Source organism: Brassica rapa, chromosome A02 (assembly GCF_000309985.2).
Source record: "Brassica rapa cultivar Chiifu-401-42 chromosome A02, CAAS_Brap_v3.01, whole genome shotgun sequence".
Taxonomy (NCBI): Eukaryota; Viridiplantae; Streptophyta; class Magnoliopsida; order Brassicales; family Brassicaceae; genus Brassica; species Brassica rapa.
In genome coordinates this window covers 28717056-28744368 of record NC_024796.2, presented here as the reverse complement: position 1 = coordinate 28744368, position 27313 = coordinate 28717056, and the positions used below count along the sequence as shown (strand labels likewise).

The 27313-nt window shown below is 34.6% G+C and overlaps 5 protein-coding genes and 1 pseudogene across 6 annotated transcripts; 1 reads left to right on the top strand and 5 right to left on the bottom strand.

The window, feature by feature from the left end:
- Positions 1-4419: 4419 nt before the first annotated feature.
- Positions 4420-9260, top strand: LOC103854727 (receptor-like protein 52). The gene is made up of 2 exons (XM_018656852.2): positions 4420-7988; positions 8522-9260. Exons 1-2 carry the CDS (start codon positions 5393-5395, stop codon positions 8938-8940), a joined length of 3015 nt encoding a protein of 1004 aa, XP_018512368.2. The 5' UTR covers positions 4420-5392; the 3' UTR covers positions 8941-9260.
- A 151-nt stretch (positions 9261-9411) lies between these two features.
- Positions 9412-10486, bottom strand: LOC103854726 (early nodulin-93). The gene is made up of 4 exons (XM_009131690.3): positions 10249-10486; positions 10090-10151; positions 9834-9909; positions 9412-9639 (listed from the first exon to the last, which is right to left on the bottom strand). The coding sequence occupies exons 1-4, from the start codon at positions 10334-10336 to the stop codon at positions 9536-9538; spliced, it is 330 nt and encodes a 109-aa protein (XP_009129938.3). The 5' UTR covers positions 10337-10486; the 3' UTR covers positions 9412-9535.
- A 197-nt stretch (positions 10487-10683) lies between these two features.
- LOC103854725 lies at positions 10684-14254 on the bottom strand. The gene is made up of 7 exons (XM_009131689.2): positions 13043-14254; positions 12862-12948; positions 12462-12746; positions 11947-12111; positions 11797-11850; positions 11569-11715; positions 10684-11452 (listed from the first exon to the last, which is right to left on the bottom strand). Exons 1-7 carry the CDS (start codon positions 13181-13183, stop codon positions 11072-11074), a joined length of 1260 nt encoding a protein of 419 aa, XP_009129937.1. The 5' UTR covers positions 13184-14254; the 3' UTR covers positions 10684-11071.
- LOC103854841 lies at positions 13790-20371 on the bottom strand. 2 transcript variants are annotated; one of them, XM_033284527.1, is made up of 7 exons: positions 16544-20371; positions 16354-16440; positions 15982-16266; positions 15522-15674; positions 15390-15443; positions 15163-15309; positions 13790-15064 (listed from the first exon to the last, which is right to left on the bottom strand). In XM_033284527.1, exons 1-7 carry the CDS (start codon positions 16682-16684, stop codon positions 14684-14686), a joined length of 1248 nt encoding a protein of 415 aa, XP_033140418.1. In that variant the 5' UTR covers positions 16685-20371; the 3' UTR covers positions 13790-14683. The 2 variants fall into 2 exon arrangements, with proteins under 2 accessions (XP_033140418.1, XP_033140417.1); XM_033284526.1 differs by having other exon boundaries at positions 15982-16440.
- On the bottom strand, positions 17322-20401 carry LOC103854840 (annotated as a pseudogene).
- Positions 20402-23857: 3456 nt separating this feature from the next.
- On the bottom strand, positions 23858-26811 carry LOC103854724 (myrosinase-like). The gene is made up of 12 exons (XM_033284502.1): positions 26562-26811; positions 26413-26473; positions 26270-26331; positions 26104-26179; positions 25844-26009; positions 25477-25738; positions 25267-25382; positions 24970-25190; positions 24813-24847; positions 24577-24691; positions 24362-24464; positions 23858-24268 (listed from the first exon to the last, which is right to left on the bottom strand). The coding sequence occupies exons 1-12, from the start codon at positions 26736-26738 to the stop codon at positions 24016-24018; spliced, it is 1647 nt and encodes a 548-aa protein (XP_033140393.1). The 5' UTR covers positions 26739-26811; the 3' UTR covers positions 23858-24015.
- Between the last annotated feature and the right edge of the window lie 502 nt (positions 26812-27313).

Genomic DNA, 27313 nt, shown 5'->3' with positions numbered 1-27313 from the left:
ATCTCTGTCGAGTTGAAGAGTCAACGTTCAAAATTAGACAACTGTATGTGTACACATATTAATTAATGTATCACGGACTTTTAAGATGCATACGTACGTTTCAATATAGTATATTTTTCTTAATAATAATCAGTGTTTGTGAAAGAAATATACCCCTAGGTACAAAAAAAAAATTATAGCACAAGAGAAAAGGAGGTTAAAAATGGTGGATTGTTACTTTGGTCCGTATTTGGGTTACATAAGTCACTGGATTAAATAAAAGTATGGAGAGGTTATGTAAAAAATGTGGGGATGTTATGATTACATGATATGAAAGCCGAAGCTTCCTATTAGCTTTTCTTGTCTGCCACAAGTACACTACAAGTCTTCTTCTTAATGCGATGCGTGCACTAAACCCACAGAAACAAATTAGTGGTGGAATTAGGCATCTAATCGAGTTAAACTTTTGACAAACTAATACACAACTAGCAGTATGATCATGAGTAAGTTGGAATGTATTGTTTTCTGGCGAACATTTTTATTAATTAACTAACATCTCAACGATTCGATTACCATTCAACCTAGGTTTAGCCCAATTGCTTCAATGTGGACTAGAATTGAAAAGAAAACCCACCAATGATTTGGTGAGATTAGATAGGGAAAAACGATTTTTGGTGGGTAGTTTTAGTAAATCCCTAATCATTATCAATTATAATAAAGATCTTTGACTTTACTTTCTGAACTTTTTTTTTTGGGACAAAACTTTCTGACTTTTCTAATGGCACATTTTTCTTGACGATGAGTGTTGGATGGCCTATAATTAATACCCGCGAATTTTAAAATGCTCGGGTGTTTGAATTGAGACACCCCTAGATTATTAGCATAATTAGCACTTTAAGTATAAGCACACTTTAACTTTGCCAGTTTTATAGAATAGAGTATCATATGCGACTAGTTGGTGCTTTACGGAGACTCTCTGTTCTTGCCAAATTGAATATATTCGTTTTGATTTGTCTATTTTTATAGAGTGGATATTTTGTAAATTCATATACAGGTGTACAATAATTTCATATTACATAATAATCTTACATATACAAGTGTGAAGAATATTCATCAATTGCAATAATGTTTCATTGAAACTCATCTTTAGATGGATATTTTTGGAACCATAATAAATCAGGCAATACAATTCATTTGCCGTATGGTTCCAAAGATAAATTTCAACGGGGTCTTAATCGGAAAATAAGAGAAACATCTTTTTTTTTTTATCAACAAACAATGCACAGACTCATATTGACTCTGTGAACCAACTTGAAAACTCTGCATCCATGTGTACAACGAAAGACGGTTGATGCCGAGCATTACGTGCTAAGCTGTCCGCCTTTTGGTTCGCCGTCCTTGGTACATGAACGATATCTGAGTTGTGGAAGCTTCTTCTCAAAAGCTTGATGTCTTCTAAATAGGTTCCAAATGCAGGTCATTCCTCAGGTTCCGAAACCATCTTCACCAAACGTAACCTGAAATTGTCTTAAGTTTCTCATGCATTCCATTGCCCAAATCAATGCCTCCACCTCCGAGTGAAGAGGTGATAGACATGCTCGGACATTTCGTGCCCCTAACAATCCATCAAAGCCTGGTAAAGTACTAAACCATCCTTGTCCTGAGAACACAGCCTTATCTTTCCAAGAACCATCTATAAAACACCATCGTCCTGTATTCGTTTGGATGGAACTATTCTGTGTAACTGGTGCCACTCTCTGATTCCTTAAAACCTGAGCCTCAGCCCAAAGTGTTGATTCCAGTTCAGCCAGTTTAAGTGTATCTCGCAGATCAACATCAATATTAATAAACACCTTCTTATTCCGACTTTTCCAAATATACCATAAGATCCATGCAAACTGATGGTCATCCATCTTTGGATTAACTCTCCAAAAAAGATGATCCATATTCGCAAAGAAAGAACCTAGAGGGAAATTATTCGGATTAGAGGGTATCTTAGATAAGGCCCACACCTGTCGTGCTGGAGGACAATCAAAAAACACATGGTTTATCGATTTCTCCTGATCACCGCAACGTGAGCAAAATATATCTCCAACAAGAGAAACATCTATCAGTTGAAATATTCACATAGTTATCAAATCAATAAGATATAATGTGAGTTTTAAATTCAACTAGTCTACAAACATTTCATTTGATAAGTATTTATAAAAGTCAGTTATTTTCCGGCAGAAATCTAAAACTGGAAATAAATGGTTTAAATAATATTTCCTATTTCTTTTAAGTTTCACTTTAACATTTTTTGTTACAAAATTGTCGTTTTATAATTTTAATGTAAATTATATTTATGTTCAGTTTAATATTAATTGTAAACTACATTAATTTTATAAATTATTTTATTCATCTCAAATGTTATTGGTGTAACTAATACGAACATAAATACATTTCAATTATTTTTTAATATGTGCGAAAAATATCACAATTAAATTTTTCAAGAAACGTAGAAAAATAAAAATGTATGAAACAATATTGAACAGGATAAAATATGAATTTCTACAGATTCATTCCTCTAGATTTTCTGCAAAATAATAGATACATATTTTTCCTCCAAAGTGTTCATTTTCAAATTTTCAGAATATTTGTACATACTTTTTAACTTAACATATTAATTCCAGCTACTTTTTACAAAATATAATAATAAAGTACAAAATTTCACGAATTTTGTTCCTCTGAATATAAAACCATATACTCAACATGTTTTCCAAACAAAACACTTGTTAACCAAATAAGCTATCAAAAAGAGATACAAAAACAAAATACTATTATATTTATTTGGTCATACATCTAGAAACAAAACTAATCTGGAGGTTTACCTACACGATTAACAAACACCAAGTGACATAACGAATACCCAAAATCCAAATAACTTTTTGTTAAACCATAAAAATACCTTAACACTTGAATTCATAAATTTTTATAAATGATTCCTAATTTTTTTATAAATGATTATTAAATATTTATAAATTGTTTTAAAGTGTTAGTTTATTTTTTTCCACAAATTTATAATCTTACTATATATTAATTGAAAAGTTACTTAATTGATTTTACTTATGTGTTATTCATATAAGAGCTCTCTAATTAATTATTTAATTTGATTGGTTGATGATTTTTATTTTTATTTATTTAATTCAGTTTAAAAAAACTAAATAAAAATCAACTTACGTCAATAACCAAACAAATAATGACAATCACAAATATGTATTTAAGGAAATTGTGTCATCAATGCTAGATTTTCATTTATGTTAATGTTTCCAATTATATCTAACTAATATTGTAACTTTTGGTGAGTTATAAAAAATAGATAAAAATTCAAAAAAATATTAAATATAATAACTAATTTTAAAATACATTTTTAAATTATAATTTATATTAAAATATATTTTATTCGTATAAGAGAAATTTAAAAACTTCATTTTCATGTTATATAGATATTTTAAACAAAGACAATTAGTGGTTAGTATTTTTATTACTTATGTATTATATAGATAATAATATACAAAATTATATATAATAAAATTTAGAGTAAAAGTAAAAGTAACTCTTGATAAGAAACATATTTAAGATTTTCTATTAACAAATATATAAAATCATTAATTACTGAAAAAGCTGGTATATTATTTCTTACATTTTAAAATGAATTGGTTAAGAAATTTTTTTTAAAAAATTTTCCTTGTATGTTATATATATATATATAATTAAAAAATGAAATGAAATTAGTAATTTTAGTTAGTTGTGTATTGTATAGATAATGATATACAAATGCGTATATATAATTTAATTTTAAATTAAAAAGGTAAATAAACTATAGATATACAAACAAAATGAAGATGCATTTTCCATCAAAAATATGTACAAAACTATACGGTTTTTACAAACAAAAAATTATGTTATACATTTTAAAGAAAATTCTGTAAAAATTCTTTTGCATGTTATATAAATAACTCAAAACAAAATAAAATTAATAGTTAAATTTTTGTTACTTGTGTATCTTATAAATAATAATACACAAAAATTAAGAATAATCTTATAGACTTGACTCAAATACTATATTAATTATATATGTGTGGTGTGTCAAACTGTTTTAATTTATCTGAAGTATTTAATTGATTGTTGCACATAATGTTTCTGAAATTTATACTAGCCAAAAATTAAGAATAATAATACATAAAAATTAAGAATAATCATATAGACTTGGCTCAAATACCATATTAATTTTATATATATGTAGTGTGTCAAACTGTTTTAATTTATCTGAAAGATTTTGTTGACTGTTGCACATAATGTCTCTGAACTTTTCACTAGCCAAATTTTTGTGGTTATTTATATCAATTCTAGCACATTTAATGTTAAATAATCCATATTGCCAATTACTCTAAACACATTAGCCAATGAATTATTTTGTGATTTCCGCAATTATTATCATGTTCATATCATCTATTAGAAAATATTGTTTATTTATTTGTATATATGTTATTTTTAGAAAATATCATTGGAAATGTAATGTAATATTAATTGAATGACATTTGGAAATAAACATTACATAACATATAATAAGACTGTAGACAAATTAGATTGGAGCATACATTAACTATTTTTACTATAGTTGTTGATAAAATCTAATAAAATATTACAAAAGTCATACTATTTATATTTTTTAAGAAATAAAAAAAATATAAATCTGTTTATTTAGAAATATATATAACAAATAAAATTCACATTCAATTTTTTAAAACAAAATACATATTATATCTTGTCAAACATAACAAATATTATATATTGAACTTAAAAACTATTTATACTCGCAAATTCGCGGACAACCACCTAGTAGTTATGAAAATGATTATCCTTTAAGGATAAATTTAAAAGGGGGTATCCAACTTATAGTAAAATTGAAAATCTCCCATAGAATATACATATTATCTTCCAAAGTGTTTATTTTTCAATTTATTTACACATATTTTTTTAACTTAGAATATTTAATTCCAGCTACTTTTTACAAAATATAAATTTCACTAATTTTGTTCCTCTAAATATATACATACAAGTATACAACCATAACATTTTTCCAAACAAAACACTTGTTAACCAAATAAGCTATCAAAAATGAGATACAAGAAAGTAAAAAGAAAACACTATATTCATTTATACATCTAGATACAAAACGAATCTTAGACGTTTACCTATAAACAATTAAAAAAGAGCAAGTGACTTGAAACATCACAGACTGACCTCACCAAATCACACCATTCACAATGTTATAAGACCTCAGCTTCTTCGAACTTGCGTTCCCATTTAGCAGTCAGCATTGGTTCCCCGAAACTTCCCGGAAAAAAAAAACCTTAACAATCAAATCAAAATGACCATTTTACCCTTACTCCTCTTCTTCCTAACCTCCACCCCCTTAACCGTAATATCTCAGCTCGACGAACGGTCAACGCTTCTTAACCTGAAACGCCTCCTCGGCCACCCACCGTCTCTCCGCCTATGGAACGCCACGTCATCTCCGTGCCATTGGCCAAAAATCACCTGCGCCGCCGGAAAAGTCACCGGAATAAACTTCAAGAACCAGAACTTCACCGTCCCCGTTCCGACGAGCATATGCGACTTCCCAAACCTCGATTTTCTCGATCTATCGTATAACTACTTCCCCGGCGAGTTTCCGACGGCTCTCTACAACTGCACGAAGCTCCGGCACCTCGATCTCTCCCAGAACAACTTCAACGGCACACTCCCCGCCGACATCCACCGCCTCTCGCGCCGCCTCGAGTATCTCGACCTCGGCGCCACCGGCTTCTCCGGCGACATCCCGAAGACGATCGGACTCCTCTCGAATCTCAAGGTGCTGAATCTCTACCAGAGCGAGTACGACGGCACGTTTCCGCCGGAGATCGGGGACTTATCCGACCTCGAGGAGCTTCGAATGTCGTACAACGATAAGCTTCTGCCGGCGAAGATCCCGGCGGAGTTTGGGAAGTTGAAGAAGCTGAGGTACTTGTGGCTAACGGAGATGAATCTCATCGGGGAAATCTCGGCCGTTGATTTTGGGAGCTTGACGGATCTCGAACACGTGGACTTATCTGTTAACAAACTAACGGGTCGGATCCCGGGCGGGTTACTCGGGTTGAAGAATCTAACCGATCTCCTTCTCTACGCTAATGACTTTATCGGAGAAATCCCGAAATCAATTAACGCGACGAGCTTGGTAGCGCTTGATCTCTCCGCCAACGACTTAACCGGTTCGATACCGGAATCAATCGGTAATCTGACGAAATTAGAGTATCTAAACCTGTTCAATAACCAGTTAACCGGAGTAATCCCGTCGGTTATCGCGAAATTACCGAGATTAAAGGATCTGAAACTCTTCACCAATAAGTTAACCGGAGAAATACCGGTTGAAACCGGGTTTAATTCAAATTTAGAGAGCTTCGAAGTTTCGGAGAATCAGTTAACCGGTAAGTTACCGGGGAATCTCTGCAACGGAGGTCGTCTTCTCGGCGTAGTTGTATACTCCAACAAACTCACGGGCGTAATTCCAGATTCCCTCGGGGAGTGTAAGTCTCTCCTCACGGTTCAGCTACAAAACAATAACTTCTCCGGCGAGTTTCCTTCCCGGATCTGGACTGCTCCCCATATGTACAGCTTACAGGTGAGCAACAACTCCTTCACCGGAAACTTACCGGAGAGAGTCGCGTGGAACCTCTCGAGGATTGAGATAGATAACAATAACTTCTCCGGCGAGATTCCGAGTACAATCGGTTCTTGGTCTTCTCTAGCGGAGTTCAAAGCCGGGAACAACGGTTTCTCCGGCGAGATACCGAAGGAGTTAACATCTCTTTCGAATCTCATATCAATCTTCCTCGATGACAACAACCTCTCCGGTGAGTTGCCTGACGAGATCGTCTCGTGGAAGTCGTTGACGACGATAAACTTAGCAAAGAACAAGCTCTCCGGGAAGATTCCGAGAGGTTTAGGATCGTTGCCGCATTTGCTGAATCTTGATCTCTCGGAGAATGGATTCTCCGGCGTGATCCCGCCGGAGATCGGGAATCTGAAGCTCACGACGCTGAACTTGTCGTCGAACAGGCTCACAGGGGAAGTCCCCGACCAGCTTGATAATCTTGCTTACGAGAGAAGTTTCTTTAACAACACCAATCTCTGTGCGGACAAACCGGTTCTTAACTTACCGGATTGTCGGAAAGTGATGCGGAGAGCAAAAGGGTTGCCGGGGAACATCTTCGCGATGATTCTAGTCATTGCAATTCTCCTCCTTGCCATCACTCTTCTTGGAACGTTCTTTGTGGTTCGAGACTACACGAGGAAACGAAAAAGGAGGAAAGGGTTAGAGACGTGGAAGCTAACTTCATTTCACAGAGTAGATTTTGTAGATTCCGACATCGTGTCGAACCTGATGGAACACAATGTAATAGGAAGCGGCGGGTCGGGAAAAATCTACAAGATCTTCATCGAAGGCTCGGGACAGTACGTAGCAGTGAAGAAGATATGGAACAAGAAGAAACTCGACAAGAACCTAGAGAAGGAGTTTCTCGCTGAAGTTGAGATTCTCGGAACGATCAGGCACGCGAATATAGTGAAACTACTCTGTTGTATATCTCGAGAGGATTCGAAGCTTCTTGTGTATGAGTATCTGGAGAAACGGAGCTTGGATCAATGGCTACACGGTAAGAAGAAGAGAGGTACTGTAGAGGATAATAGCTTGAACTGGGCACAGAGGTTGAATATCGCGGTGGGAGCAGCTCAAGGGCTTTGCTATATGCATAATGATTGTAGTCCTGCGATCATACACCGAGATGTTAAGTCGAGCAACATCTTGCTTGATTATGTTTTTAACGCCAAAATTGCGGATTTTGGGTTGGCTAAATTGTTGGTTAAGCAAAACCAAGAACCTCATACCATGTCAGTTGTTGCTGGATCCTTCGGTTACATTGCTCCAGGTAATTACTTGTAAAAACATTCTTCAGACAGACCCATCAAATCTTATTCTATGTCGAAGATACATTTAGATTAAGGTCCTGTATACATATCATTATTGTAGGCTTGTGGAGCGTTTAGTTCGGGTTATTCGATTCGGGTTATTCGGTTTGGGTAGTTTGGTTTTTGGTTAGATCAGTTCAACATAAATTTTATTGAATTAACTCGAAATAAAATCCGGTTCGATATTCGGATTGTTCAGTTTTTGAAAATTTTACTGAAGTTTTTTAGTTCAGTTAGATTTTGGTTTGTTTTTGTTAAAATTTTGGATAAGTACAGTTAATTTTGGTTAGTTTGATTCGGATTTTTGTTATGGTTTGGTTATATATATATATATATATTTTTTTTTTTTAAGAACCGATTGCGAATTGAACCGAAAACCGATTTTTTTTTGGAATAACCTACCGAATCAAACCAAACTACAGAAAATTCCAGTTTTAGGACAAAAATCCTAGGCCTATATTATTATGTGATCTCTAACATATTTATGTTGCAGAATACGCATACACATCAAAGGTGGATGAAAAGATTGATGTGTACAGCTTCGGGGTAGTTTTGCTAGAGCTGGTGACTGGAAGAGAAGGAAACAAAGGAGACGAACATACAAACTTGGCAGATTGGTCATGGAGACATTACCAATCTGGCAAACCGATTGAAGAGGCTTTCGATGAGGACATCAAAGAACCTTCCAACACAGAGGAGATGACAACCGTGTTCCAGCTAGGTCTAATGTGTACTAACACACTGCCTGGTAACAGACCTACCATGAAGGAGGTCTTATATATGCTTCGCCAACAAGTACATGGGGAGACAAAAAAGATTGCAACAGAGGCACATGAGGCGCCTCTACTCGTTAGTTTATCTGGTAGGAGGACAAGTAAAAGGATAGAGAATGAAGAACTAGGTTTTGTATAAATCAATAATCACAGCTTGAAGGTTGCTACTGTTTGGAGCTAGAGAGTGTGTACAATAAAGCACCAGTACGGCACTACTACTTAGTTGATTAGGCGACATGACAAGTTAGAAGATGAAGAACTAGGTGTTGTGTAATCAATAACCACAGCTTTGAGGTTGCTACTTTTTTGATAGTGTGTGTACAAATGTATTTAGAAACCTTTTAGGTTTTTTTTGGTACTCATGTTTTGTATTATCCAAAGCAAAGGCTTCAAGCAGCTATTCTCTTGTTGTAAGTTGTAACATATATTAATAAAACACAATAACAAATATTATAAACATATTACTTTTTTGTAATTGTCAATTTCCAATAACTTATAGCCAATAGTAATTCAATAAACTCAACTATCTTTGTGAAATAAATTATTTTCTACGTCTGATCTATTTTTGTGGAAAGAAAGAGTATTAACTACTAACCAAACAAAGAGAGAATAAGTGCATGAAAATGGTCTTTTTTAAACTCGTTATATCTCTTATTTAGAACCAAAGCAAAACGCATACAGAGAAGCATAAAGATGTGTCACTGATTTGAGTTACATGATGATAATAAAGAAGTTTACTTAGACTCTTGCTGAACTTTCTTCATTTGAGCCTCGGTGTTCCTCCTTGCACCTTGTAGAATAGTTTTATCCGCAGTTATGAAGAACGCAGCGATCGATGCTGTTTCCAATCATCACCCATTTCACAAAGATCAAAACTTTCTTAAGTTAGGAATCAAAAGAAAACAACACAATGTAGAAAAGAAAGCTTAAGAAACCATCTACTCATTAATTCTAGGCTTCTTCAAGAACGTTACATTCACATTCAAGCTTTTGTAGTACTGATTACAGCAAAAGAGTCGATAGAGAACTAACCTGAAGATATAATGAGAGCCTGAGCAGTGTAGTTAAGGTTAGCCTTAGCCCATGGGAACACACGAACCGCAGCCAACTGTTAACAAAGGCGAAGACTTTATGTTTCAATTTTTCATATTTTATAATAAAGAATGTAACTTTATGAATCTAAATCAATGCATAACATAAGATCATAGTCTAATAATAATTAGAATCACATTTCAATTACAATCCTTCATATAACGATCTGAGGAGCGAGATGAAAAAAAAAGATTACCGTGGGAATCGCACTAGCCACGGCGGCAACGGCGGCTGCCTTAGCTCCGGCAATAGCTCCGGCTACATCATGATTGCAGAATAATCAAAATCATTTTTTTATTCACTGTGGCGAGATTGTAAAAGGAAAATTAAGACAAAAGGAGAAGAAGAAGAAGACCTTGCTGGGAGGTTTCGGCTCGTTTGATCTTATCGGTCTCGTCGGGAGATCCGATGAGGAAGAGGCTCTGCTGACTCCGGTTAACCATTTCAGACCGGTTTTCGATTCGATTTTTGAGGTGAGAATGAGAGAGACGGGACACGATTTTGCTTTTTGATTTGTTTCCGTTCGCCAAAACAATGTAACGCACATAGTTTTATTTATTTATATATTATTTGTTATTTTGCAAAAAGCATCTAGCTTTCCTAATTAATCTTTATTTTGGGCAGAGACTTGTATCACTATCGGAAAAGGACCTTTTCAAGTAAATACACACTTCCTATAAATTTTGATTTTATTTAACCAATTAGTTTAAATTTTTATTAGATCTGTGAATGGTTTTCAGCAATATTTTTTTTGTATTTATACGGCCATTAATTTTGCACATTTTCTCTCTATTTTTTTTTATTTTTAAAACAATATAATGGGTACAAAAATGTTTAAGAAAACTGTCAAATTCCAAAACGGATTTGATTTATTTATTTCATATTGTGTAGGAGTGTTCATTCCGGTAAAATCGAATCAATTAAAACCGAACCGAAATACAAAAAGTGGTTTTAATTTAAAACCGAACCTATTGTGTGTGATGTTTTATTTTCTACGAAATCCAACATTTAAATTCGCCATTTGACTTTCTACGTTAGTTCATCATCAACGATTAGTCCTTAGTGTTTGATCATTCTTATTATAATTTTCAGATTTCATAAGCTTATAATTTAACAATCTCTTTTATTCTTTCTAGATCAGACAAGTCATGAGCAAACTATGAAACTGAAGACTGAGGTCAACGACAGAGAGGACTCTGACCAGACCCTCCGAAGTATAAATACGGCTCCGACACGTTTGTTTCCTTGTGGAGAATCGTAGTGTAACACTGGTTCTCATCCGAGAACTCGGCAAGGGGCATAGGATACTTGGGCTGCATGGAAGCGTCTTTAATCCTTATGAAAGTGTGGTAACAAGCCTTGCCAAAGAGTTGAATTGGCGACTCTCCACTTCCCATTGGAGTTTTGGTGTGTGGCTTTTTCCTCACGTTACGACTATAGACTTCTCCACCCCACTGCACGGCGGTGGCACCCTGTGGTAGGTGTTTAAAGATTGCACTTGGCCAGTATCCATACACGTTGTCGTGGCTCGCCAGCCACCAATTCTTGCTCTGCAAATCCTGGAAACACGGTCCAAGATAGAGCATCAGGGTTAGAATAATGCTCACCAGATACTAAATACTATAAAAGAGTACATAGAATTGGAAGGATGAATATATTAGTAAAAAAAAATTACCTGGTATATTTTAACGGTTATGTAATATTGCTCATGCCCGCTACTTGAAACAGGTTCTATCGCTGCTCCTAAGGCTAAATGTTTACTTGTTTGCACAAAGCCCGAGCATAAGAGGTTGATGCAACCTGTTTTACGGTAGGCATCTTTCTGCAAACTCAATTCCAAAGACTAATTGTAAATTCATAAAAGTGAATTTGATGTCTACAGTCATGTCATAGTGTTACTTACGGTCCAGTAGGCAAAGAACCGTGTGCGGTTGTCTCCAAAAACACGTGGATTCACCTAAAATGTTATATGGGAACAGTTTATGGTGACTGGTTAACGGTTTAACATTTAAAGCAAGCTATAATATATCTAGGCCTAATCTTTTTTTGTTACCATCCAACCAGCTTCTATGACCTCAGACATTTCCGACTGATCACCAGCAAGCAACCACATTTGGGCGGAGCTGTAGTCGCTCTTTTGAACTCCTGATGGATTCCAAACATTTATATTGGTTTGAGCGCCTAGATAGTTGGACCCTACTGCGAAAAACATTGCTTCCTATATCACATCAACAAAGAAGAAGTTTGTTTAGCTAAACATAGGAAGATCTTAGTTAATTTACTGGCTGGGAAGTATAATATTTTGGTCAAGAATGGAAATGATATTTGTTGTAGTAAATGTAAGTTAAAAGCTAATCGTGTCATCTATACAAATTAATAACTAATGTAAATCAAATAAGCTAAACGCTAAGAAATTTTATTGTTTCTATGCGTAGCTATTGATCACCAAGCTACAAAATATTGGTTATAGGTACAATAAATTTTGTGCCCATAATCATTCTTTTTTGTAGTGTATACCAAGACCGCAAGCTATATATTAAAGGAAACAACCGCATATAATTTACATACCGAACGGTTTTTCGGACGAGGGTTGTGTTTTTTTCCAGCAGTTGAATTGGTATTAGCCTTGTGTTGGTGTGCTTTTTCTAGAGTATTGTATATGTGAGGAGGTTTTCTTCCAAAGCTAGATGGTGAGGAGGTCCTGCTTATGTCTTCCCTACTGACTCTACGAATTGGTATTGTTCCTACCGGACATTGACCAGATTGGGTCCAAATCTGGGATGTAACCAGTTTTGAAGACCCATCATTTGGACTATTTGTCTCCCTTGAACCAAGTTCCATACTCGGTTTCATCTGCATGCATAAATGTAGACCGCGTAAAGAAACAACTTGTAGAGTTCTTTTGTTGTATTTGATTCGTGCATGCGTGTGCATGAACAAAATGGCGCACGTGAGTAGAGTTGTTTACCTGAAGCTTGTGATTTCTTAAAGCGGGATGATCAAAAGCAGGTTGTTTATAGATATCCACACAATATATTATATCTCCATCTTCGCTCTATGAATAAATAATCGATCTGAGATATCAAAGACAAGAAGATACACGCTATAATACAATTGGTAATATATTTGAATTCATAACCAATTCATACTTTGATCGTCTTCATTGCAGGCTTGTTAAGAGCCTTTAATTTCATATCAATCTCTAGAGAAGCTGTTCCATGGACTCCATTGTAGAAGAAACATAGAATCGTTAAGGTTAACAACATTCTCAATGCGGCTAGTTTTTCCATCTGTTTTTCTCGTTTTAGAAAAAGATTTAGATTATATGTTTGTCATTTCATATCTTTAAATATTTCCAGCTACATAACTTATAGAGATCTTACAAAGCTATTTTGATTAAACATTTTTACATTTTAATTAAACACAGAAGAAGCACAAAACACGTATCATTAAATGTTTCCTACAACTTCTAGTGATTACAAACCAAACATAAATCTTTATAACAATTAATAAAAATCTGCAGATTTGAGGTTAAATCCAGGTCAACTGACTAAAGATGGATTCTGCATTAACTACTAAAGAGGTTTAAAAAGTCATGATTCATTGGGTTTCCTTGATCGCTACCCAATTGTCACAAGTCGGACTAAATTCATAATTCGGTAATAATGTGTTTTTGCTATGAACTAAGGGCGTTCGGATACCCATTCGGGTATTTCAATATAGGGATAGAGAACCCGTTCAGGAATTTCTGTACTTCGGGTCGAGTTCATGTATTTTTAATTCGTATTCAGTTATTTTGAATCGGGTTCGGATATTTAAATTTTAAAAGAAAAAAAATTTCATTTTTTAAGTTTCTTGTATTTAAAAATATAGATTTCAGTTAATTGATTTTTTTTATATATTGAATGATTAATAGGTTTGGATATAATATTTCAAAAACAAATAGATATTAATTTGGGTATTGTTTTTAAACTTTGAATGTAACTTTTGTTAATACTTGAAACAAAAAGTTTGACATACATTTTAAATGATTATCAAATCATTTTCTCCATAATTATATATATTTATGATCTTAAAGTATGTGTAACATCAATATAAATATTGAAAAAATGAGAGATGTAAATTGGAAATATAAGGGTAAATATATATATATATATATATATATATATTCGGTTATCTTCGGATGTCCATTCGAGTTTGGATATTACCCGTTCGAGTTTGGATATCCAATTTCTCCTAATTTAATATCCATTCAGATATTTTGCTACTTCGGTTCGAATTTCGGTTCAGGTTTTTTTGGGTCGGGTTCGGGTGCGGCTTCGGATATCAGATAAAGTGTTCATCCCTAGAAAGAACAACGATAATGAAAAATAAAAGTATCTTTATTATAATTTGAAGGATGACATCTAAACGTCAGATTTTCTCCTAATTAACTTTTCATGAATCAAGTCTCTTAGGAAGTTGATCCAAAAAAAAAAACCTCTTAGGAAAACCAGTATTTTTAATTCCTCTCTAATTTCTTGTGCGTGTAATTTTTGATTTAAATTAGTTCTTCATCAACAAATGTTTTTTTTTGGACTACTTATATTAGTTAACCACTAACAATGAAAATACTTATTTGTTTTGATTTTTATTCAGTAAATTGAAGTCGTCCTTGCTGTTTGATCATTCTTATTAGAATATTTGGATTTCATAAGCTTATAATGTCCTTTTATTCTGGCTAGCTAGACCAGGCAAGTCATGATCAAACTATGATACATCAGCAGTGAAGCTCTATAAAACGATTGAGATCAAGGACAGAGAGGACCCTGACCAGGCCCTCCAAAGAATAAATACGGCTCCGACTTGTTTGTTTCCTGGTGGAACTTTGTAGTATAACAGTACCCCTCATCCGAGAACTCGACGAGGGGCGGGGGATCCTTGAGCTGCATGGAAGCGTCCTGAATCTTAATGTTGGTGTGGAAACAAGCCTTGCCCCAGAGCTGAGCTGGCCACTGTCCACTTCCCATCGGAGTTTTGGTGTGTGGCTTCTTCCTCACGTTAGAGCTATAGACTTCTCCTCCCCACTGCACTACGGTGGCACTCTGTTGTAGGTGCTTCAAGATTGCGCTAGGCCAGTATCCAAACACGATGTCGTGGGTTGACAGCCACCAATTCCCGCTTTGCGGATCCTGGAAACACGGGCCATGATAGAGCATTAGAGCTAAATAAAAATAAATAAATATAGTTGGAAGAATAATGATATTATTAGTGAAGCAGAAAATAGTACCCGATATATTTTAACGGTTATATGATATTGCTCATGCGAGGTACTCGAGATAGGTTTTATGGCTGCACCTAGGGCTAAATGCTTACTTGTTTGCACAAACCCTGAGCATAAGAGGTTGATGCAACCTGTTTTACGGTATGCATCGTTCTGCATACCCAATTCCACAGACTAGTTGTAAATTCATAATGTTTCTTTGATGTCTACAGTCATGTCATAGTGTTACTTACAGTCCAGTATGCAAAGAATCGTGTGAGGCTGTCACCGAAAACGCGTGGATTCACCTGAAATGATACATGGAAACAATTAATGGTTTACATTTGAAGCAAGCTTTTATATTTCTAGGTATAATTTTTTTTTACCATCCAACCAGCTTCTATGCTCTCAGTCATTTCCGAATCAAGCAGCCACATTTGCGCGGAGCTGTAGTCCCCCTTTTGAACTGGTGGATTCCAAATATTTATATCGGATTGAGCACCAAGATAATTGGACCCTACCGCGAAAAAGATGGCCTCCTATATCATCAACAAAGAAGAAGGGTCGGGTCATATGAAGATTTTAAGTAATTTCCTGGTTATTTTAAGTCTAAGCTTTAGGCCTTAGAATGGAAATAACTCTTTTTTTTTTGCTATAGTATATGAATTTTTTTAATTGCTGTAGTATATGAGTTAAAAACTATTGTGTCATCTATTTAAGTTAAAAATTAATGGGAAGCAATCTATAGAAAGAGCACAAGGTATATTTTCAAAACAAATTATTTCTAATTTGAAACCTCCAAAACTAGAAAAGCATTCCATTCAACATCATATGATATGTACATACCGACCGGTTATCCCGACGGGGGCTATGTAAATTTTCAGCGATTAAACTGAAATTAGTCTTGTGTTGGTGTGCTTTTTCTAGAATGTTGTGTATGTGAGGAGTTTTTCTTCCAAAGCTAGATGGTGAGGAGGCCCTGCTTATGTCTTCTCTACTGACTCTACGAATCGGTATTGTCCCTACAGGACATCGACCAGATTTGGACCAAGTCTGGATTGTAACTGGTTTAGAAAAACCGTTGTTTGGACTACTAATTTTCTTTGAACCAAGTTCCACACTCGGTTTCATCTGCATGCATAAATGTAGAACAAGTAATTTTGTTATATTTGACTTGTGCACGAGTGCATGAAGCGTGCATAAGTAGAGTTTCTTTACCTGAATCTTGTGAAATCTTAAGGCGGGATGATCAAAAGCAGGTTGTTTATAGATATCCACACAATCTATTATATCTCCATCTTCGCTCTATAAATAAATAATCAATTTGAGATATCAAAAAACAAGTAAACTAATATACGTAATAAATCAGTTAATAATATAACCAAATGCGGATTCAGTCCATGCATACTTTGATCGTCTTCAATGCAGGCTTATTAAGAGCCCTTAATTTCATATCGATCTCCGTAGAAGCTGTCCCGTAGACTCCATAGTAGAAGAAACACAGAATCGTAAAGGTTAACAACATTCTCAATGCGGCTTGTTTTTCCATTTGTTTTTCTCAGTTTAGAGAAATATAATGTATGATTTGTTATTCAGATCTCTAAATACTTCCCACGACATAACTTAAGATTATAAAACTAATTTGACTTTACTTTTTGTTACTTTTAAAAGAAACTGACAACGACGAAAAAAAAAGAATCTGACAATGGAACATAAAACACGTATTATACACATAAATGTTTCCGACAACTCATACTGCTTACAAGCCAAACAGAAATCTTATAATTGTTTATATGCATGTATATTTAGTTAAATAAGAATCTGCAGCTGGTCAACTTACTAAAGATTACTTTTTCAGAAAAAAAAAAGACTTACTAAAGATGGATTCTGCGTTAACTACTAAAATCCTGGTCAACTTACTAAAAAGTGTTCAAAAAGGTCATGATTCATTGTGTTTCCTTGATTGCTAACCATTTGTCACAACTCGAAAAAAATCTAGTTTATCTTTATATTTTGAAAAAAATAATTTGTAGTTCATTTTTCCCAGTTCCTGATTCAAAACAAGATGGACTTATGGACAAGCACAAATTCAAATTGTATATCATCTAAAAGGCAAATTTACTACTAGTTTTTCATAATTTGTCTCTTAGGAAAACCAGTATTTTGAATCCCTCTCTAATCTTTTTTGTTGATAATGGAAATTCATTAGTTTTATTATTTATTTTGCACTATGTTGATTTATATGTCCTATATATAAGTTGGCATTTGCAATTCCAAGATGTAAATATGACGAACAAAAAAGAGAATGAACATTGAAAGCATCAAACATGAGATCAAGGACATAGAGGATTCTGGCCAGGTCCTCCGAAGTAAAAACGCGGCTCTGCCTTGTAGGTGTCCCGGTGAAGCTTTGTAGAATAACAGTTATGCTCATCCACGTACTCGCCTAGATACTGAGGATACTTGACCTGCAAGGAAAAGTCCTTGATCCTAAGGTTGGTGTGGAAACAAGCACGGCTCCAAAGGCTAGATGCCCAATTTCCACTCCCCATTGGAGTTCTTGTGTGTGGCTTCTTCATTATCCCATTAGGGCTATAGACTTCTCCACCCCACTGCACTGCCGTTGCGCTGTGTTTGAGACCGCTAAAGAGTGTCCCTGGCCAGTAACCCATCACGTTGTTTCCGCAAGTCAGCCACCAGTTCCCACTGTTTGGATCCTGCAAACATGGTCGAGATGAAATAAGTTAGATTAACAGAGAAGAAAAAAACGTAAAATACTTAAAACCGTATAATCTTTAGTATATATGGCGGACGTTACGAGACGATTTGGCAGAATATGAAAGATAATGATCATATAATATAAATTATAACATGTTACCAAATACATGCTAAAGGCCATGTAATATTGGTCACCCCTGGCACGCGAAACAGGTTCAATGGCTGCACCCAGGGCGAACTTAGTAGTTGTTTGCACAAATCCAGAGCATAAGAGGTTGATGCATCCTGTTTTAGTATATGCATCTTTCTGCATATCCAATATAAAGAAAGAGTAGTTATGAACTCGTTGAGGTGTTTGAGATGTTCCAAAATCAGTATTCATGTAATGAAGTTACTTACAGTCCAGTACGCGAAGAGACGAGTGCGAGAGTCTCCGAAAACGCTTGGATTCACCTGAAATGGTTCAATGACCATGCATGGGGTTTACGGTTTACTACTAACGAAAAGTGTAACACTTCTAGAAATGAAAGAACGTACGTACCATCCAACCAGCTTCTATGCTCTCAAAAATGAATTTGAAATGCCACCTATTAGCGAGATCTGAGCAGAACTGTAGTCCCCAGCCTGAACTCCCGGAGGGTTCCAGATGTTTATATCGGATTGAGCGCCAAGATAATTGAACCCTAGAGCCACAATCATCGCTTCCTAAATGATCAACAAACATGAAGTGTTTCTTATGGTAACCATATCCATATGAAGTTTTATATATATTTAACTAAATTATTTAGTTTTGACACGTTTCCTTTGGACTTTGGTGATTTTTTTTGCATTAATTATTCTTTCAAACCATAAACAAAAATAAATATCCTTTAATGAATAACATTCTTTTATTTTTCTTTTTTTGGTCAACACCGCCCTATGTTGATCCAGAAATACTTACGGCTCAGTTGAAGGACAAGGATGATCGCATATCTGTGTTGGAGACCCAGATGGCAGCTCAACAGGCGGGCTATGAGGCACATAAGAGGCTGAACGAGCAAATGATGGAGATGATGAAGAGGATGTACCCGAACGAGGTGTTCCCGAACGTTCAAGACCCGTAGTTTTTTTTTTTTTCAAAAACTCGAAATGTTTTATTTTTATTTGTACAACTTTGAATATTATCTAATATGTTTTCAATTTTAATTTTAATTTTATATTTTCGAATTTAAATTTCAAAAATTTTAATTTAAAAAAAAAATTAATTTATTTTTAAATTCCGAGGAAACGAACCCTCGGAAATTTCCGACGAGCATTTCCTCGGAATAAGTCGTTGGAATATACCGAGGGACCCTTCCTCGGAATTTTCCGAGGACTCCGTTTCTCGGAAATTCCCGATGAAATTTCCGAAAAATATTTCGTCGGGACTTCCGAGGATTGGACCATCGGAAAGTCCATCGAAATATTCCGAAGAAGTCTTTACTCGGTATATTCCGACGAACTGGTGGTCCTCGGAGTTTCCTCGGAATTCCGTCGGAAATTTCCGAGAGATTTCCGAAGAAAAATGAATTTCCGAGGAGTTATTTCCGAAGACTTGTTTCGTCGGTATGTCGTCGGAATAGTGTTATTCCGACGACATACCGACGATTTTTTCCCTCGGTATGTCGCTGTTTTTTTGTAGTGTGGTAAAGAGATAAAAGTGACACTAATCTTTAGTCAAAAAAAGCAAAAGTGTACGTACCGATCGGTTGTTTGAGCGGGGTTCGCGTAATCTTTTAGCAGTTAAATTGAAATTGGCCTTGTGTTGAAGTGCATTGTCGAGAAAACTGTATCTGTGATGAGTTTTTCTTCCAAAATGAGACGGTGAAGAGGCTCTCATTATGTCTTCTCTTCTGACTCTGCGAACTGGTATTGTCCCAACGGGACAGTTTCCAGATTTGGACCAAATCTGGGACGTGATTGGTTTAGAAGAACCGTTGTTTGGAATAGTGGTCGTCTTTGCATCAAATTCTGCACTAGGTTTCATCTGCATGGCATCAGTGTATAGAATTTATAAGTATTTAGGACTGAAAATTCATGAATAAATCTTTTATAAATAATTTAAATATAATATGAGTACGAAAACAAAATGTCATTAATATGTAGAATATGTTTACCTGAATCTTATGGTTTCTTAAGGCAGGATGATCAAAAGCATGTTGTTTGTAGATATCTATGCAGTCTATTACATCTCCATCTTCACTCTACAAATATATTACAATCAATTTTCGGAACTCAGAAACCGAAACAAATTCTACACATGAAATATTATATTGCGCCTTCAGATCCCATACATACCTTGATCGTCTCTAAGGCTGGCTTATTAAGAGTCCTCAATTTCTTGTCGATATCTAATGAAACTTCCCCATATGTTTCGTTGTAAAAGCCACACATAATCACAAAGATTAGGATCAATCTCATTGCGGCTTTATCTATAGTTTTTCCTACGATGCAAAGAATAGTTATAGATATAGGCTTTGAATCTTGAGCCTTCATACTTATAAAGCTTATGAGACCAAATGCATTTGTTCTGTTGTTAATTAATGTGATTCACCACGCAACAATTGAAAACAGGTCCATAAACAATTGAAAACAATTTAAAAGATAAGCTTCTGGATCCTTCTTTATGGACGAAAATTAGAATAGAGATTGGTCTGATTTCATCAAGAGGCTCATGTGTAGTGTTGTGTCTAAGCCTCATTAAAAACTTTGTTTAGAAAACCTAGTGGAACAAAACCAAACCAAGGAAAAGAGTGCAAGTCACAACACCTCTCTTGATGAATGAGCTAGGCGGCTTGAATCACAACCAGTGTGGTTGAATCATCACACTCTAGACTACCCTGGATAGTGTGTAGGAGTTGGTGAAGAGCTTGCTGGAACCTTGCTTGCTTAGACCTAGTCATCGGACCAAGTGGTATGTTTAAATCGTCAGAATAATATCCACGGGGTTGCATCCACAGAGTTGTATTCACGGGATTGCATCCACCGAGTCACATTCTTTGACTTCCTTAAGTTCTGGTACAAGCTGTTATGTCTCCTTAGTTGCATCAATTCCTTTGCTTGCCAAAATCACATCAATAGGGCTGGAATTATTATCCGAGATCCGGATTTGAATTTGGATTTGATATGAGATCCGATTTGGATCTACTCCAAAAATCCGGATATCCGAAGAGACTGAATCCAGATCAGAATAGTAAAATGTTGAATCCATCAAAACCGAATCTAGACTTGATATCTTTCTTTTTAATCCGGATATCCAGATCCTTAATTTATTGATAATTATTTCAAAATAGTAATATCGATAAATAAAAATGAAAATTTTATTGTATTTTAATTTTTATTAGTATATATATATATTTTATATATAAATTTCGTAATAGTACATGTAGAAATAATTAAAAATGTTATGTACATTTTTCTTTTTAAATTATTGTTAATATTTTAATATTATTTTTTATTATTTTAAGGATCCAAATTTGGATCCGCATATTCACCGGATATTATAATTTTTATTAGGATATACGACACCCAAATATCCGTGAATCCCGAATCTGGATAAAAATAATAAAACATAGATCCCTCGGATAAGGATTGGATTCAGATCCGGGTACCTTAAAATTTCAATATCCGATCCGTCTCACCCTATTATTTTATCATGTTGTTTAACTAATTTCCCTTCTCATAAATAAAATGTAATTATTAAACCAAAAAGTTAAACATAATTTATATTTATATAGTATAATAATATTGTGAAATAACATTTATGTATCTTAATATAATTATTTAACTTATTCATAAATAAAATATAATAATATGAAACTATTTATTTTTTTACTAATTATTCTATAAACATTCTTTTTTGTTTCTTCCTCTTATTATTCCATATTTAGTACTCTCTCTGTTCCTAAAAGAAGAATTTTCTAGAGTATTCACGCATGTTAAGAATATAATAAATTTTTAATAAATGTTTACAATTAAATTTATTATGTATTTTAATATATATTTTACTACACATTTTTCAATAAATATCAACCAATAGTATTTAAGCAAATCAAATATTTTCAATTTATGTTTCTTAAAAGTATACAACTTTTCAACATTAACTACAAAAAGTACCTTAAATTTTTAGAAAATTTATCATTTCGAACAAAAAATAAATCTAGAAAATCTTACTTTCAAGAACAGAGAGAATATTATATATGAATACATCAAGTATATATATAACTGATTATGTGAGTTTAAAATATATACAAATGATGAATTACAGGCATGTTAGGGGCAAGGAATGTACGTGCATGTCTCTCCCCTCTTCATTCGGAGATGGAGACATTAATATGGGCAATAAAATGTATGAAGAATTTAAAACAGTTTTGCAACAGATTGTTTTCAATTGATGAAGATGGTTTCAAAACCAGAAGAATGATCAGCATTTTAAAGCTACCTGGAAGACATTAAACTTTTAAGAAAAAATGTCCTCAACTCAGAAATGATCCATGTTCCTAGGACGGCGAACCTAAAGGTGGATAGTTTAGCACACAATGCTCGGAAACAACCGTCTTTCGTCGTAAATATGAATAGAGAGTTAACATTTAGGTTTACAGAGTCAACATGAATCTGTGAATGTTTGCTGTAAAAAAATAAATAAATAAAAATGATTTTTTAAATGTAGGGGTCCCACAAATTGGAAAAAAAAATAATGTTATTGTAGTGAAAAGTAGTGACAAAATAAAGTTTTAATAGGAAAAAAAATTGAACTAATCTACGAAAACATGTGTTTTATGGAGTCCTTATATGTATCTCAAAAGTTCTAGTTTGAGAACTTATCTCATTCTCTCTCTTTTTTTCTTATTTTTTTTTAGTGAGACATTTAATGGAAAATGTCCTATTGGAGGTGCTCTTAAACCTGATTTCGAAAATCAACTAATATTAAATCAGATGGTTTTCCAATTAAAACTAATTGACGATATTTATATGATTTTAAAGATTGTTCAAAAATTGTTATTTAGCTTCTTTTGGTTTTATTGATTCTGTAAAAACCAAAAATATGTAAAAACTGAGTTTGATTTTGGTTTATTCTGTTAAAGATACATCTTACTATATAAAGTTAAACTTATTAAACTATAATTAATGAAGTTTAAGATAATCGGTCGTTAATATTTTTGTTACACTAAATTAGTTAGGGTTTTTATTTTGTTTGTGTGTCTGACTGTTTTTCCGTTTAAATTGTGTTATGTTTCTCTCATCCCCTTAACTTGGCATAATGTAGTTGTAAGTAAATTATTTTATTCTTCAAGAGTTGATGATCATCCTTTTATTGAGAGTTTTTATTTAGTACATTATAGATGGAAAAAGCTCCTTATCTATGGAGCACGTAGAAAGAGTGAGAGACATAGATATGATCTTGAGGGGGAAAAGTGTTTCATGCATCAGAAAGCCTCTTCTTCTGACTCTGGGAAGAGAGGCTTGAGCGGAGGAAATCTTGTTTCGCAGAATTCTTGACAGTCCCGTTAATGAATCTCTGGTACCATTTGCCAGATTCTTTGAGGTTTCTGTCGTCGAGATCTTAATATGAGAATGGGGAAGCATTCATAGAACATAAAGTACTGAGGTTTAGCTTCTTTTGGTTTTCTTGATTATATAAGAACCAAAATAAAATAAAATCATTTGAATGATAGGAAAATCATATGTAAAATACTATTAAGTTTCAGTTGAGGATGATAGAACTTTGGTGTAGCTAGATTTGAGTTTGTATAAGGTTTGGTCATTGTTTATTATGTTGAAAATCTATTCTAGTATATAAAGTTGAACTTATTAAGTTAATTAGTGAATTTAAGCTGATCGGTTTGATGTTTATATATTTATTACACAAAACTAGTTTGCGGTTTGGGGTAATTATTTATTTATTTTCTATGTGTGTCTAAGTGACGTTTTTGGTTTAAATTGTGTTATTTCACTCTCTCTCTCTCTCGATCATCTTGACAAAATGTAGCTGTAGACAATTTTTTTATTCATTAGTAACTGATCATCTTTTTATTGAGAATATTTATTTAGTACATTATTATAGGTAGAAGAAGCTCCTTATCTTTGGAGCAACTAGAAAGAGTGAGAGACATGGAGATGATCTTGACCGGGGGAAAAAGTGTTTCATGCATCAGCGAACCTCTTCTTCTGACTCTGGGAAGAGAGGCTTGAGCGGAGGAAATCTTGTTTCACAGCGTTCTTGACGGTCCCGTTGATGAATCTCTGGTACCATTTGCCAGATTCTTTGAGGTTTCTATCGTCAAGATCTTCCCAATTAACGTAACTGAGTCCAAATCTGACGGTGAAACCTTTACAGAATTCATAATTATCTCCAAGAGCCCATGCAAAGTATCCTCTCACGTTGACACCCTTCTCCCTGAAAACAAGAACAATCATATATAAAAATGTTACAAAGAAAGAAGAAGAATATAACAGATGTAGAAAATCATTTATAGTAGCATCCACTCACTTGATGACCTTGCGGAGAAAACATAAATGACTGCAGAGATAATCAATTCGCTTGTAATCGGCAATAGCCTGCTCACGGTTTTCTTCACTGGGGGTACTAAATCCTAAATAAACCGCCACATTAAAAATATTCTACAATAAAGTCAGTTTCTTCGACTAATATCAAAATACAATAATTATTATGTGGTATAGATGAAAAGAGTTCGTAAAACTCACCGTTCTCGGTGACATAGATTAAAGGGTCTCCGTATTTGGTTTTGAAGTAGTCCATTACGTAGTAAATGCCTTTTGGGTAGTAATAGCTGTTGCCGTTTACCTTGTCTTCAACGAACTGTGAAAATGGAAGTAAATAAATATACACATCAATTAAAAAACATAATTAGGGTTGTTATACTGAAAAGTGAAAAAATGAAAGAAAAACAAATCTTAGGGGGTGGATCATTGATATATACCAGTGGACCAAGAAATTCACCACGTGAGTTATCATCTGTAAACACAAGGATGAAATAACAGATGGTCACTCATAAAGTATGTTGCAACAAAAAGGAGATAAAAGAATATTTATATGTATAGAAAGGCTGTATCTAATTAGTGGTAATAGACTAGTACATGTGAGCTTTACGCCAGCGTCCATCATGGCAGTGTGTGTCTCTGAAGGATATGGGTTAGGTTTTGGCTGGGCGTACTGAGTGACGTAATAGTTGAGACCAAGAAAATCATATGAACCGGCAACGAGTGCGGCTTCTTCCTCGGTAAAGTTGGGAAGCCTACTACCCACAATCTGCCTCATGATGTCTGGGTATCTACCCTTTGTTAGCGGCTCCATGTACCTGATCCATGTATATCTTTTAATTATACATACATACACTATATACTGTTACATTGTTCTGTAATATATATATATACCATCCATGAAAGAATTGGTTCATCCTCTCAGCTGCTTCTATGGAGGCAGGATCAGACTCATCAAATGGAAGAAACCATCTTGTTATCATCACAGGTCCAATCTTCCCTTTTTGAAACTGTTGGTCACGTGATATATATATATATATATGACTATACATTAGAATCAGATATGTTAGATTTGCACCACCTTAATATGGAGAGACCACTCACCTTATATTTGGTCCTGTAAAGATCGACGACCGTGGCATGAGCAAGAAGCTGGTTATGTGCAACGATGTAGGGTTCTGTTGAAGAATTTCCACCGTAACACCTGTGCTTGGTATCAACCATAGGAGAACATCGACCGGGTGCATCTGTTCCGACCGCATAGCCTCTCGTAGGGACTGTGTATAGCTGGTTGATCGTGATCCAGTGCTTTACCTTTCCACCAAATTCTTTGAAACATAGATCCGCGTAGTCTTTGAAATCTTGTCTGTGCATATTATATAGAATCATTTCATTAATGCATGTAACTAAAACCAAAACGTTTTCTTCTCTTATTTATAATATAAGAAGCATGGAACAAATATAAACATACATGATCTGGCGGTCTAAGAAACCTTCATACTCATCTTGGAGTGTTTGAGGAAGGTCCCAGTGAAAGAGGGTAACGAAAGGCGTTATATTCTTTTCGAGTAGTGCATCTATGAGTTTGTGGTAGTAATCAAGACCTCCTTGGTTCACTCCCCTACTCACCTTTCCTTCTGCTCATGTATATATATGTCGTACATTAATTAGTACTTTTCTCAACTAAATGATCCCAATTAAAATACAAACGAATCGATAACATGTACATACTTGGAATGATTCTTGACCACGCAAAGGAGAACCTGTAGCCAGTAGCATTGAGTTCGCCCATCACGTCTACATCTTTCTGCGGTTTACATATTTTAATCACATGTCAATCCACACGTATAGTTTTTATACATATATAGTTCAGTCATATGAGTATCAATGTATTAACCTGCCATCTCGTATATGACTCACAAGTAGTGTCTCCATTCTTCAAATCTGACCCTGATTTCTCTGATAGTAGTTACAAATACATTAATATGTGTACATATAAACCGACGTTCATCTCATGTGTGTATATACGCTGTGACATACCTGGATATCGGTGACTGAAGCCATCCCAAATGTTAACACCACGACCTCTTCCTCCTTCGATCTGAAATGAAAAGAAACAACCATGCGAAGTTGCATTTTAGTATTTTTGAATTGTATTTATTTATACGTCAAAAAAATTTGTTACATGCCTGGTAAGCAGAAGATGCAACACCGAAGATGAAGTCTTTTCCGAAGTTTTTACTGCTTAAAATATCAGTGTTACTACATGTGAATGGATTGTTCTCTTCGCAAGTAATTTCTTCATCAGCTTTGCAACTCGCAGCAGCTAATAGAAAAACTAAAGCGAGTCCATGAAGAAGCTTCATGGCTAATATGTTGATGTATGTGTTGTGTTGTATGAAACCTTGTGCCAATCTAGGGTTTATATAGCCATTCCTAAAGAAGAGTGACGTTTGTATTTTCTTGTCTTAGTATCTTGATATTTTGGGAGAGGTTTAGGTGGGATCATGAATCCCGTGGGTTCACTTACTTTAACCTCAGTGTTCACCCATTGTTGTTATATTTGTTGTTTTGTTTCCACTTTTTAGTCTTTCATTTTCTATTGCTGATTTTTCTTTTGTTACATAGCACATATCTGTGTTCCTTAATCGGAACACACGACTTGGAACATGATTTTTGTCACATATTCAAATTGATCCGTCGACAGTGATGCAGTGCAGCATGTATATATTAAAGGAATATGCGCAAAACTAGAACGACACGCATCGTCAAGACTCGTTACTGAAAATGTGTATCGAAATATACATTTTTTTGTTATCGAAATATTATCAAGTGGTGAATCTATAGTAAATCTGATCCAAAGCCACACTTATCACGAGCTCACCGTTCACAATCACATCATATCATATTGGTTTCGTTGGCTCTATATCTGCTTCTTTAT